The 13,299-nt window shown below is 48.0% G+C and overlaps 2 protein-coding genes across 2 annotated transcripts; both read left to right on the top strand.

Annotated features, from left to right (window-relative positions):
* Window positions 1-7,747: 7,747 nt before the first annotated feature.
* LOC140004823 (uncharacterized) lies at window positions 7,748-9,034 on the top strand. The gene has a single exon (XM_072044973.1). It carries the CDS (start codon window positions 7,748-7,750, stop codon window positions 9,032-9,034), a length of 1,287 nt encoding a protein of 428 aa, XP_071901074.1.
* Window positions 9,035-9,669: 635 nt separating this feature from the next.
* On the top strand, window positions 9,670-10,305 carry LOC140004822 (uncharacterized). Its single transcript, XM_072044972.1, has one exon. The coding sequence runs from the start codon at window positions 9,670-9,672 to the stop codon at window positions 10,303-10,305; it is 636 nt and encodes a 211-aa protein (XP_071901073.1).
* The last annotated feature ends 2,994 nt before the right edge of the window (window positions 10,306-13,299 follow it).

Raw genomic sequence — 13,299 nt, 5'->3', positions numbered from 1 at the left:
TTAAACTTTTTTTAGTCATTTTTTAGCTTTACTTTTTCCTTCACTAGAAAGGTTAAACAGTAGCATTTGAAAATAAGAATGTTAGCCCCCACTTCGTATTGATTAATCAAAAGCTTACCTCTTCAATTTATTCATCTTCATTTTATTTCTTATCTATATATAATACACAACAAACACCACTAATATACACCATAAATGGCATACAGAAATAACAATAAAAAGGTTAATTACAACATTCACTCCAAAACTATTATTAATTTGTACTTTCTCACTTATAATATCAAGTCAGTACTTTACAACTAACAATTTGTGCATTAATGGCAAACAAGTAGGATGGCCGGGTTTTAAAGAATTCCAAGATACAGAAACAGACACAAGAAATCCAACGTTGGTCAAAGAACTAATGAGTGAGACAATATAAAGCCTATTTTAGTACCCGCCTCCTGTTTTACAAATTCTACCCATATTAACATGCACCCACTTACACTCTCTACCTCTCTTTCCTAGTTCCCACCGTCCCAAATACCTCGAGGTACTTGGATTTACAAGTTTTTAAAATCATTGAACGTACTTGGATGCATGTTTTTAAACTCAATTCTGATATTAAAACAAAATAGTTTGGTGTCTGGTTAACTCAAACAATCCAGTAGGTCTGGTTCAAAGACTAGGAAATAAGTACAAGCTTTTCCATCATATGTTCCAGTTCGAGTTAAGATACAATTGCACTTGGGCTTTCTAACGGTGTATTTTTGTAAATTAAATGAAGTAAATCCAAGATGGTTGCCTCTCAAAGTCCTTTGTCCTATCCCAAATCCAAGTGGATAGCCTCTCTACGAGTTTTTCTTTAACTATTTTGTTTGCTGAAATCAAAAGGAGGGAGGGAATCCATTTAACAATGAAAAACTAGGGAGAAGGTGGAATCCTTTGGGAAATTGACATTTTTTCCCTAAAACATGAGCACAATTACAAGAGAAGGGGTATCACCCCCAATGAAGATCATGAACTAGAGTACACTTTCCAGCCCATTTCAGACGATCCACAAACTTTTCAAGTCCCTCAAGACAAACATTCAAACACATTTCCGCCCCATATGTCCACATATCAACTCGTATCACTACAAAATCCTAATCACAAGCAAAATGAATAAACAAAGTCTAACATGTTAGAAAGCTGGCTATGCTGAAAACGAGAACAAATATTATCGTAACAAAGTAACCAACTTCAGAAAAGAACAATCACGATGAAATTCACCCGTCTAGACGAAGAACAGAGCCCATTAAGATTCAGACTTCAAAGAAAAAAAAAATCACCAAATCAGCAAGCAAGAATAACTCGTCGCTAGCCAAACACAAAAAATCCCAAACCCCAACGAGTATGACCAAAAAAATGAAAAAAGAATTCAGCATAAAAATAGAGTAAAGAGGTAATTACAAACTGAAAGCCAGCTACTTCTTAGCAAAATTCACCAACTTTACCTGAATTTTACAGAATCCCAACCAAAAAGGGGAAACTTCTACGTTTATAGGGTTTATTCATCACAGAACATCAAAACGAAAAACAAAAATAAGAAGAAAGAAATGGAAATGATTAAAGCGAAGAAGGACTGACCAGAGAGATTTGACCTCACTAATTGAAAACAGTATATTGAGAAATTAGGGTTAGGGATTCGGAATTTCTTCTCTTTATTCTCTCTCGCTCTGACTCCCACTATCGCCGACTCTATGCTTCGTTTTGAGATGGTAAAATCTAAACGAAAGGGAAAATGGGTGGGCCGGGGTTTACCGGCTTCTGTAACATCTGTTATTACTTCCTAATTGCTTAACTCTTTTTTTTTTAATTATAAGTAGAAAGTCTTGAATCCAAAATCTAATTTGATTGAGTAATAACGAACATAGAAAAGCAAGTAGACGGAAAAGAAAAAAAAAGAGAAAAGCAATTAGGAAGTAATAACAGATGTTACAGCAGCCGGTAAACCCCGGCCCACCCATTTTCCCTTCGGGTTTCGTTTAGATTTTACCATCTCAAAACGAAGCGTAGAGTCGGCGAGAGTGAGATTCAGAGCGAGGGAGAATAAAGAGAAGAAATTCCGAATTCCTAACCCTAATTTCTCAATATACTGTCTTCAATTAGCAAGCTCAAATCTCTCTGGTCAGTCCTTCTTCGCTTTAATCATTTCCATTTCTTTCTTCTTATTTTTGTTTTTCGTTTTGAAGTTCTATAATGAATAAACCCTATAAACATAGAAGTTTCCCCTTTTTGGTTGGGGTTCTATAAAATTCAGGTAAAGTTGGTGAATTTTGCTAAGAAGTAACAGGCTTTCAGTTTGTAATTACCTCTTTACTCTATTTTTATGCTAAATTCTTTTTTCTTTTTTTTGGGAATACTCATTGGGGTTTGGGATTTTTTGTGTTTGGTTAGCGACGAGTTATTCTTGCTTGCTGATTTGGTGATTTTTTTTTCTCTGAAGTCGGAATCTTAATGGGCTCTGTTCTTCGTCTGGACGGGTGAATTTCATCATGATTATTCTTTTCTGAAGTTGGTTACTCTGTTACAATAATATTTGTTCTCGTTTTCAGCATAGCTAGCTTTCTAACATGTTAGACTTCGTTTATTCATTTTGCTTGTGATTAGGATTTTGTAGTGATACGGGTTGATATGTGGACATATGGGGCGGAAATGTGTGTGAATGTTTGTCTTGAGGGACTTGAAAAGTTTGTGGATGGTCTGAAATGGGCTGGAAAGTGTACTCTAGTTTATGATCTTCATTGGGGGTGATACCCCTTCTCTTGTAATTGTGCTCATGTTTTAGGGAAAAAATGTCAATTTCCCAAAGGATTCCACCTTCCCAAAGGATTCCACCTTCTCCCTAGTTTTTCATTGTTAAACGGATTCCCTCCCATCTCTTGATTTCAGCAAACAAAATAGTTAAAGAAAAACTCGTAGAGAGGCGATCCACTTGGATTTGGGATAGGACAAAGGACTTGAGAGGCAACCATCTTGGATTTACTTCATTTAATTTTTAAAAAAAAACACCGTTAGAAAGCCCAAGTGCAATTGTATCTTAACTCAAACTGGAACATATGATGGAAAAGCTTGTACTTATTTCCTAGTCTTTGAACCAGACCTACTGGATTGTTTAAGTTAACCAGACAACAAACTATTTTGTTTTAATATCAGAATTGAGTTTAAAAACCTTCAATGATTTTAAAAACTTGTAAATCCAAGTACCTCAAAGTATTTGGGATGGTGGGAACTGGGAAAGAGAGGCAGAGAGTGTAAGTGGGTGCATATTAATATGGGTAGAATTTGTAAAGCAGGAGGCAGTACTAAAATAGGCTTTATATTGTCTCACTCATTAGTTCTTTGACCAACGTTGGATTTCTTGGGTCTGTTTCTGTATCTTGGAATTCTTTAAAACCCGGCCATCCTACTTGTTTGCCATTAATGCACAAATTGTTAGTTGTAAAGTGCTGAATTGATATAAGTGAGAAAGTACAAATTAATAATAGTTTTGGAACCCAGTTCTCAAGGACAATTTTTACAAGGTTATTCCTGCATGTTATAACAGGCAAGCTTTAGATCCAATGGAGAAGTCACTAAATTAATTGATCACAATCATCTCATTTACTGGGTGTCAAATTAATCCAAAGAATAGTTTTTGTCCCAGAAGACTTTAGTTTTGGAGGACTGAACCTTAGTTCCCCGTTTGCTCCAAATCAAATGACTAAACAAGCTAATGAATCAATATGCCCATAAGAATGACCACAAGACAACCACCAAAGGATGAACAAAGTTCAATTACTAAATTGGCATACGATAAAGATCTCAAGAACGACAACAATATTTCGTGAAAAATTCATAGAATATTTTAGCAATTGACCCTAAAAGAAGTAGATACGACTAACAAAATGAGCTCAATGAACCTAATGAGCTCCAAAACCAAGTCTTTCTACACCAAAACTATTCTCATGCTTCTGAAATAGAAAAGTTTCTACACAGGAAAGCATTCTCCCCTGCATCATCAAACAAGGAACTTCAACAATACCTAATTATGTCAACACTAATCTTCAAAAACCTTAATAATATGTTAACATTGAACAAAATACTCAATTTAATATCTAAATTAAATAAAGTAACCTTGGAATTACTGAATTAGCTAATTTTAGTAGAACATCTCCCCTTTAACTTCTTATTTTCCCTTTTTTTCCCTTTGGTATCTTTAGAAAAGATAGAAACCCAATCAGGGCCAATGTGGAATCTTGTCAACCCTAAACCCTTCTAAAACCAACAAAATCAACCCACAATTTCGACAACCCAAAAAAAATGCTGAAAATCAATCTATTCAACAAAAAAAATCCCAAAAAAATTGTAGAATTTACCTGGTGAAGATTAGGGCTAAAACTGAAAAAGGGACTTGCTTGCCGGGATTCTCTGTCAACCTGCAAACAATCAAACCAATGAATCAATTAATTTTCCTGTTAAACTCCAAGAAATAAATCAACAAAAATCCCAGTAAAAATTGAAGATTTTTCTCGCCGGAATCTATAAAATTTCGGGATTACCAAGAAGGCCCAGTTGACGGCCGACTTAGAAGAGACCGACGAGACAGCAAATACAAGAAACCATTAAGTAATCTTGGAGTATATGTATATTAGCAGTAGTAAATATACCTGAACGGAGATCGCGGACTTGAAAAGCAGAGTAGGTGCCTAGCTTTGGGTTGGGATGGGGCTTATAAGTTACAGGCAAATCGCCAATTTAATCCCTAAATTTTTTTACTTAAATTAATTTCGTCCTTTATAATTTTTTTTATCAATTTAGTCCTCAAACAATTTTATCAGATTTAATGTAAGACTTATTGGGCGGCGTCGTCATATTTTATGTATTTTATATGACGGGTCAAGGGTATAATTGAAATGACAAGTTCGACTGTCTAATTATAGGGATTATAACCGAAACTTTTAGATGATTAAAGACAAAAACCTCTAAAAATTGAGATTTCCCAAATTTAGAGAGGCAATTTAGAGAGATTCCTCCGGCTATCCTGTTTCTAAAACCTTTAGCCTCTGCAAAACTCCAATCCAAAGTCAAGCAACAATGGCTTCAAGCCCAGCCAAACTAGTTCGCAAATCTCCCTTGCTGTATCGTTTTGTACAGTTTTCTCGCAAACCCACTTCACATTTTAGGTGTGCCCCCAAAATTCCACCTTTCTCCACTTCTATAAGCAGTAGGGGCTTCAGCTTCAGAAGCTGCTATCACTCAATTTCTTTAACCTCAACTCCTGTGTATAAAGAATTGGGTTACTCTAAAATTGGTTTTAGACAACTGGGTTCTGATCATTTTCGCCTCTTTGCTGTATCTAATGGTGGCTCCGGCAGGGGAGATAGTGGGAATAGTGGTTCAGGTGGCGGAAATTCTGGTGACGGTGGTAGTGGTGCTGCCACCATGGATCACAAAAATTCAGAATCAAAACCAGAGAACCAGAAATAAAAGTGGTTACAAGCTTGATTGGCATCGCGAAAGCGTTGAGCTTGAAGGGCAGTGCAGAGGCCCCATCCTGGGCCTGCACACGTGGCAGCCTAGGGGCGACCCGAGCTGGGCTTGCGCCCCGGGCCCATGGGGAACCAGCCCAGGGGGCGGGGCGACTAGGGCTCCGGGAGGCTCCCGAGAGCTACCAGGGGCGGGGAGAATCCCCCTTAGCGCGGGGTTGGGGGCTATCTACGGCAAGCCCCGGAACGTACGGAGGTCGGACTCTTCAACAGGTATAAATGGTAACACATACCAACTGTACAAGGTACGTTCACTATTGCCAACTTACTCCCGACTGCTTTACTGTTGGTACTTCCCTCACTCGCCGGAGGACTAACTTGACCTTCGGAGTGCCCTCGGGGACAACCTCGGGGCCCCTGCCAGTCCACTTTCCTGTTTACCTTGCAGGTTTAGAACCAGCTCTTCCATCAACACCCCGAGCTCATCAGGTCAGCTCGGTCCGGGAAAGTTCCGTGCTTTTTCAGTTGGCGCCGTCTGTGGGAAGCGAAGGTACGAGTATTTGTGTTGATGGCGAGAACGCGTTCCAAGCGAACCATGGATAACACTGATCCCAGAGCCGGCGAGAGATCCCGGCGGCTGGAGACCGATGCAGCCCGAGGCGCCGGGGGCTCGGCCCTTTCTAGGGAACGGAAACAGTAGATTTACCAGTTTGTAACCGAAAACCTCCCCATGCTGGAAGACATAATCCGGCAGGCGAAGGAGGGGGGTGAGGCTGGCGGTGCGCAGACCTCAAAGGCAAAGGGGAAGGAAAAGGAGTCGCTCCCCATCCCCTCGGAGGACGAGTCGCAAGACCAGCCCCCCAGGAGGAAACGACCGTGGACTCCTCCCAGGCCGCGGGCCTCAGTGGTCGGGGACAGTGAGAGATATTCTCGCGATCGGTCTGCTGGGGGCCGGCTGGGGAATCCCTCCTCGTGGAAGCTTACGCGGAATGAGCCGGAGCGCTCCCCCGTCCGGTCTATCAGGAGTCGGCCGCGGTACCCTCCCCAATGGCAGCCCGTCCGGGACGAGCTCGAGCAGATCCTGCGACCACAACAGTACGAGGACAACTACGCGGCCTCGCCCTTCACCCGAGAGGTAGAGGACTACCCGTTGCCTCGGAGGTTTAAAATCCCAAACATCGAGTTGTACGATGGTTCGACTGACCCGGAGGACCACCTCTCGGTCTTCCTGACGCACATGCGTCTGCAGACCGCCGCGGATGCACTCCGTTGCAAGACCTTCCCCATGTTCCTGAAGGGTAAGACCCGGCTCTGGTTCCAGGGTCTAACCCCGAGGTCTATCCGGAGTTTCACCGAGTTGGCCAGACAGTTCGCCGCCCAGTTTATCTCCTCGAAGACTTACTCGAAAAACGCGGCCCACTTGATGGCCGTCAAGCAGAAGCCGGATGAGTCCCTGAAGAATTTCATGACGCGCTTCAACACGGAAAGCCTGCAGATCAGGGACAAAGATGAGAAGGTGGTCATGGCTGCCTTCATGAACGGGCTAAGGGTAGAGGAGCTCTACTACAAGCTTGTCGAACAGCGCCCCAAGAATCTGGGAGAGCTCCTGACCCGGGCTCACGCTGCTGCCAACGCAGAGGAGGCCGGCCGCCTGAAACGAGAATCAGATCGGGAGCTCGGGGACCGGAAAGGACAGGCAAACCCCCCTGAAACCAAGGACGGCCAAGCCAAGAAGAACGTCTTCGATCGCCTCTCTAAGGATAGGGCCCCCGCTCAACCGCCGCTCCCTGAAAAAGGGTATACACCCCTAACTCGGCCAAGGGCACAAATCCTAGCTGTCATGGAGACAAAGGGCCTGGGAGACCGGCCGCCTAAAATGGGCACACCTCAAAATAAGAGGAATCAGCACCGGTACTGTGCCTTCCACAGGGACGTCGGGCATGACACTGAGGGTGCTGGGCCCTAAAGAGGGAGATTGAGGACCTCGTTCAGCGCGGCTTCTTGGGGCGATTTGTGCGGCAAGGTCGCCCAGGCCAGGAGCCGGGACGCACCTACCGTGGAGAGAGAGGCGAGGGCCAGCACCGTGACCGACCTGATCGGCGTGGCGAACCACAGGGTTATTCCCCCGACCAGGACGCCCAGAACTTGGCTGGTATGATAAACACCATTGCCGGCGGTCCCACGGGGGGGATAGCCATGCAGCTCGGAAAAACAAGCGATCTCCCCCCGAGGGGGACGACTCCCTAAAACGCCTGCGCATGGACGAGGAGATCACCTTCGGGCCGAGGGACGCGGTTCCCCTAGCATCTGGGAACCATGAGGCTATAGTCATCGATGTTGTGACCAACAACTATCGGGTGAAGAATGTATACGTCGACCAAGGCAGTGCGGTCAACATTATGTTTTATCGGGTGTTCAAGGAGCTCAGCTTGGAGGATGGACAGCTGACCCCGGTTCGGACACCCCTGGTGGGTTTTACCGGACCGCCTGTCAACCCGGAGGGGATGATCACCCTGATGGTCACAGTAGGTCAGGCACCTAGATGCCGGACCATCCCTGTCAACTTTGTGGTGGTCAAGCAGCCATCCCCGTATAACATATTTCTTGGTCGGCCCACCTTGAATGCCCTCCGAGTTATTCCTTCAACGCTCCACCTCAGCGTCAAATTCCCCACCCCAGAAGGAGTTGCCGAGATGCATGGAGATCCGGAAGTGGCCCGAACTTGCTACCTCGCCATGCTCCAGGGGCATGAGAAGGTGGTCGCTCAGGCGACCAGCTTGGAACCCTACATCCCGGGGGAGGAGGAACGGCAGCTGGACACTCCGGATGAGATCGCGGAATTTCCATTGAAGGAGGGGAGGCCTGACCAGACAATCCGTATCGGTGCATCGCTGCCGCCCAAAGAGAAGGACAACCTGAAGGCCCTCCTAAGGGAGTACGCCCAGGTTTTTGCTTGGACGGTAGAAGACATGCTTGGGATTCCGACTGACCTGGCCGTCCACCACCTCAACATAGACCCCCGCTTCAGGCCTGTGAAGCAGAAGAAGAGGAACTTCGCTCCAGAGAGAAATGAGGTGATCAGAAAGGAGGTCGGGAAGTTGCTGGAATCCAAAATCATCATGGATGTCTACTATCCGACCTGGCTAGCCAACCCTGTTCTGGTAAAGAAGGAGGACCAGTCCTGGTGGATGTGCGTTGACTTCACGGATCTCAATAAAGCCTGCCCGAAGGACTGCTTCCCCTTGCCAAGGATCGACAGGTTAGTAGATGCTACTGTTGGTTTTGATGTTTTGTGTTTCTTGGATACCTTTAAGGGATACCACCAGATAGAGATGGCCGAGGAGGATCGGGAAAAAACATCGTTCATCACCGAGGAAGGAACTTACTGCTACCGGACGATGCCCTTCGGACTAAAGAATGCCGGAGCTACTTACCAACGCTTGGTCAATAAATTATTTCAGAACCAGATCGGTAGGAGCATGGAGGTTTACGTGGACGACATGATAGTCAAGAGCCGAGCAGGACCACAGCTCGTCCCGACCTGAGGGAGATTTTGAGCATCCTCTGGGAGAGTCGGATGCGGTTAAACCCGAAGAAATGCACCTTCGGAGTTAGGTCGGGCCGGTTCCTCGGTTTCTTGGTCTCCCGAGAAGGGATCCGGGCCAACCCCGAAAAACTCCAGGCCATCATGGACATGGCCCCTCCACGGAATGTGAAGGAGGTCCAGCGACTCACGGGGAGGATGGCCGCCCTGAACAGATTCCTCTCTCAGCCCGCGGTGAGGGGGCTCCCCTTCTTCCGAATCCTTAAGGTACCCAAAGACTTTCAGTGGACCGAGGAGTGCGAGAAGGCTTTCACCGACCTCAAGGCATATTTGGCCGAGCTACCCACCCTGATCGCCCCGGAGTAGGGAGAAACCTTGTTCCTGTACTTGTCCGCCTACAACGAGGCCGTTAGCGCGGTTCTGGTGCGGGAGGACAGGGGGGCTCAGAGGCCGATATATTATGTCAGCCGTGCTCTCCAAGGGCCGGAGACACGGTACACGCCGGCTGAGAAACTGGTCCTGGTTTTGGTGCATGCTGCCCGAAAACTTCGACCTTATTTTCAGGCCCACAGCGTCGTCGTCATGACCGACCAACCCCTGCGGCAGATACTCACCAAGCCCGAAATCTAGGACAGGATGACCAAGTGGGCCGTCGAGTTGGCTGAGCATGACATCGGTTACAAGCCTCCCACAGCCATCAAGGCCCAAGCCCTGGCAGACTTCCTTGCTGAGGGGGCCAACTTGACCCTAACCGAGCTAAGCCCTCTACGCGATGATGTACAGCCGAAGGAGCCATGGGTGCTGTTCGTAGATGGGGCCTCCAGCAAGGAGGGAAGCGGAGCCGGTCTACTGCTCATCTCGCCAACAGGGGAAGAACTAATCTATGCTCTCCGGTTCGACTTCCCCACGTCTAACAATGAGGCTGAGTATGAGGCCCTATTGACGGGATTGCGGATAGCCCACCAGATGAGTATTACCGCGATCAAAGTCTGGAGTGACTCTCAACTCGTCGTCCTCCAGGTCTGCGGGGAATACGAGGCCAAGGAGGAGGTCATGAAGAAGTACTTGGCCAAGGTGCAGGGGGCGACAGCCCTGTTTGATACATTTGAAATCGAGCGGGTGCCTAGATCGCAAAACAAGCGCGCAGACGCCCTGTCAAATCTGGCATCCTCCTCGTTTGCGCACCTGAACAAAGAAGTTCTGGTTGAGGTTGTGAAACAGAAAAATATCGATCAGGTCCAGGTCCTGACTATAGACAGCTCGGCCATCTAGATGACCCCTCTCGTAAACTTCCTCAGCTCGGGTGCCCTCCCTGAGAACAAAACCGAGGCTCGCCGGATCCAGTTCAGAACTGCCAAGTACGCCTACGCCGGGGGAACCCTCTACAGGAGGTCATACCTATCCCCCTGGCTAAAGTGCGTGACTCCCGAGGAGGGCGATTATGTCCTCTGCGAAGTCCATGAAGGATTATGCACGGCGCATGTCGAGTCCCGGGTACTAGCCAAAAAATGCCTTCTCCTGGGCTACTATTGGCCTTCGGTTTTCCAAGATGCGGCTGCTTTGGTTCAAAAATGCCGAGCATGTCAGGTGCATGCCTCGCTGCGCCACCAACCCACCCGGGAGATGGTCCCCATCCACAGTCCCTGGCCTTTCGCCCAGTGGGGGATAGACCTCCTGGGTCTCTTCCCCCGAGCTCCGGGCAGGTACGAACACCTCGTGGTAGCCATCGACTATTTCACGAAGTGGATGGAAGCCGAACCCCTGGCCACCATCTCTGGTAGGGCAATTCAGAAGTTCTTCTGGAAAAACATAGTCTGCCGCTTCGGAATCCCGCACGTCCTAATATCCGACAATGGCCGACAGTTTGCCGAAAATCCCTTCAAAAATTGGTGCGCCGAGCTCGGGATTAACCAGCACTTCACCTCGGTTGGACACCCCCAAGCCAACGGTCAGGTGGAGAATGCCAACCGAACCATCCTGCAGGGGCTAAAGACTAGGTTGGAGCTAGCCCAGTCTAATTGGCTAGACGAACTACCTAGCGTTCTCTGGGCTTACCGCACCACGCCCAGAACGGCCACCCATGAAATCCCGTTCTCTCTGACTTACGGAGTAGAGGCGGTGGTATCCGCGGAGATTGGTCTCCCCTCGCCCCGGACACAGAACTTCGTTGCGTCAACCAACAGGGAAGAGCTGAGGTACAACTTGGACACGCTGGAGGCTAAGCGTGAGGAAGCGGCAGTACGGATGGCTAAGTACAAAAGCCAGCTTGCCCGCTATCATAATGCCAGAGTAAGGACCATACAGTACCAGCCAGGGGACCTTGTCCTAAGGAAAAACTCGATCAGCCGAGCTCATAACTCCAACAAGCTCGACCCGAACTGGGAGGGCCCTTACCAGGTCCTCGAGGCAAGCCGAGCTGGCTACTGCAAGCTCGCGAAAATAAATGGATCAGAGTTACCCCGCACTTGGCACTTCTCCAATCTGCGACTGTTTGTAGCATAGGTTGGACCAGGGTGTCCGTTTGTCTGTTTTCTGGAATTCGAATTTCAGTTTCATTACTCAATACAAGCTCACTTGTTTGTGATTTTATTTGTACTTGTTTGCTTTTTAAGCTTGAATCTTACACTAGCACACTTAGCGTTCCCTCACTAAATGTCCTAGTGGGGGGCTAGGGGGTAGTACTGGATGCCAGAATGTTCGTAAGAGTGTTCGACCCCAGGAGGTCGGCACGACTGGAAAACTTTGAAGAACTTTGAAGGGCTCCGAAAATTTCACGCTCGGCCCAGGAGGTCGACACGAACGCCTTCAAGGTCGGACGCTCGACCCGGGAGGTCGGCGGGGAAGACCCTTAAGGATTTGGTGCTCAGCCCCAAGAGACTGGCACGTTGCCCCGGTAGGACGGTGGGGTGCTCGACCCGGGAGGTCGGCACAGGTTTTCGACAATCTGCTTCCCTCTAATGATTTAGTTGTTAGATTAACGGGGGTATGCATTTGGTGCTCGACCAAGGAGGTCGGCACCTGGTTTCGTTTGTTGCAGTGGGGTGCAGGAAAGAATTGTAGGAGGGACTCTTTCGAATTTCGTATAAACATTCAAAACCTATCTATTACAAAACTTTCAGCCTATCTATTACAAAGCCTACCGAGCTATACAGGGAAAGGGGGGAACCTAGCTACGCCTTTCTTCTTGCTGGCGATCTGCTTGAGGCAGGAGCTGAAGGTACACCTCAAACATGTTGAGAGGTAGGGGCTGAAGGTACACCTCAAACATGTTGAGAGGTAGGAGCTGAAGGTGCACCTTAAGTATGTTGGAGGTCGGGTGGAGAAGGCTATTAAAAAGGATCTGGGGAGCCTTTCCGTCTCAGATGGACCCTCAAGAGTATTTTCAACTGGAACATGGTCACATCCTTATGTCGGGTGGAGAAGGCTGTGAAAAAGGACTTGGGGGGCCTTTCCGTCTCAGATGGACCTTCAAGAGCATTTTCAACTGGAGCATGGTCACATCCTTATAAGGAGACGGAAAGGGTTTCTGGAGTGGCCGCTGCTTTAGGCCATGGGCTCCTTCCCGGAAGCCTTGCCAGGAGTCTCCTCCTCCTCCAAAGGAAGCTCCGCCAGCTCGGCCCCCACATCGCTCCTTCCCATCAGCTCCCTCAGGGCATGCCCCTTGCGGTACCCATCGAAGAGCCAGTCAAGCTTCTCCTCGGCCGCAGGATTGTAGTTCTTGATGTCCGCCAAGTTGAAGCCGGGTGGGTTGAGACCCTTCACCTTGTCCAGGGTCCGCGTGGCGCCGATCTGGAAGATGGGCTGGTTGAGGCAGGCCACGTCATCGGCGAACTGATCGGAGGAGATGAAGTCCCGGACAGCCTTCTTGCTCTCCCGGCTGATGGTGCCAGAGAGCTCGAAGGCGTGCTCCTCCTTCAGCTTCGCCACGCCATTCGTCTCTTGGTCCAGCTCGGACCGGGTGGAGGCGAGCTGGACCTGGGAGTCCTCCAGCCCCTTCTCAGCCTTGCCCAGCTTGGCCTTAAGGGAGTCCACCTTCTTCAGGGCCTTGGTCAGCTTCTGCTCCGCCTCCCGATTTTTCTTTTGCATTTTCTCCAAGTCGGGAGACAGCTCGGAGAAACGGGTCATCAGGGCAGCACCGGCGGCGTTGGCCTGTAGAAACAAAAGTAAGAGTCAGCTCATTGCTAGCCCCATTCAGAGAAAGAGCAGGGGCTCAAGGGGGCCTAAAAGGGGGAAAGGCTTACTTGGGCCTGGGCGGTGTAGTACATG

This window comes from Coffea arabica, chromosome 4c (assembly GCF_036785885.1).
Source record: "Coffea arabica cultivar ET-39 chromosome 4c, Coffea Arabica ET-39 HiFi, whole genome shotgun sequence".
In the NCBI taxonomy this organism is placed as follows: domain Eukaryota; kingdom Viridiplantae; phylum Streptophyta; class Magnoliopsida; order Gentianales; family Rubiaceae; genus Coffea; species Coffea arabica.
The sequence above is the reverse complement of the archived record's forward strand: the minus strand, read 5'-3'. Positions and strand labels throughout refer to the sequence as shown.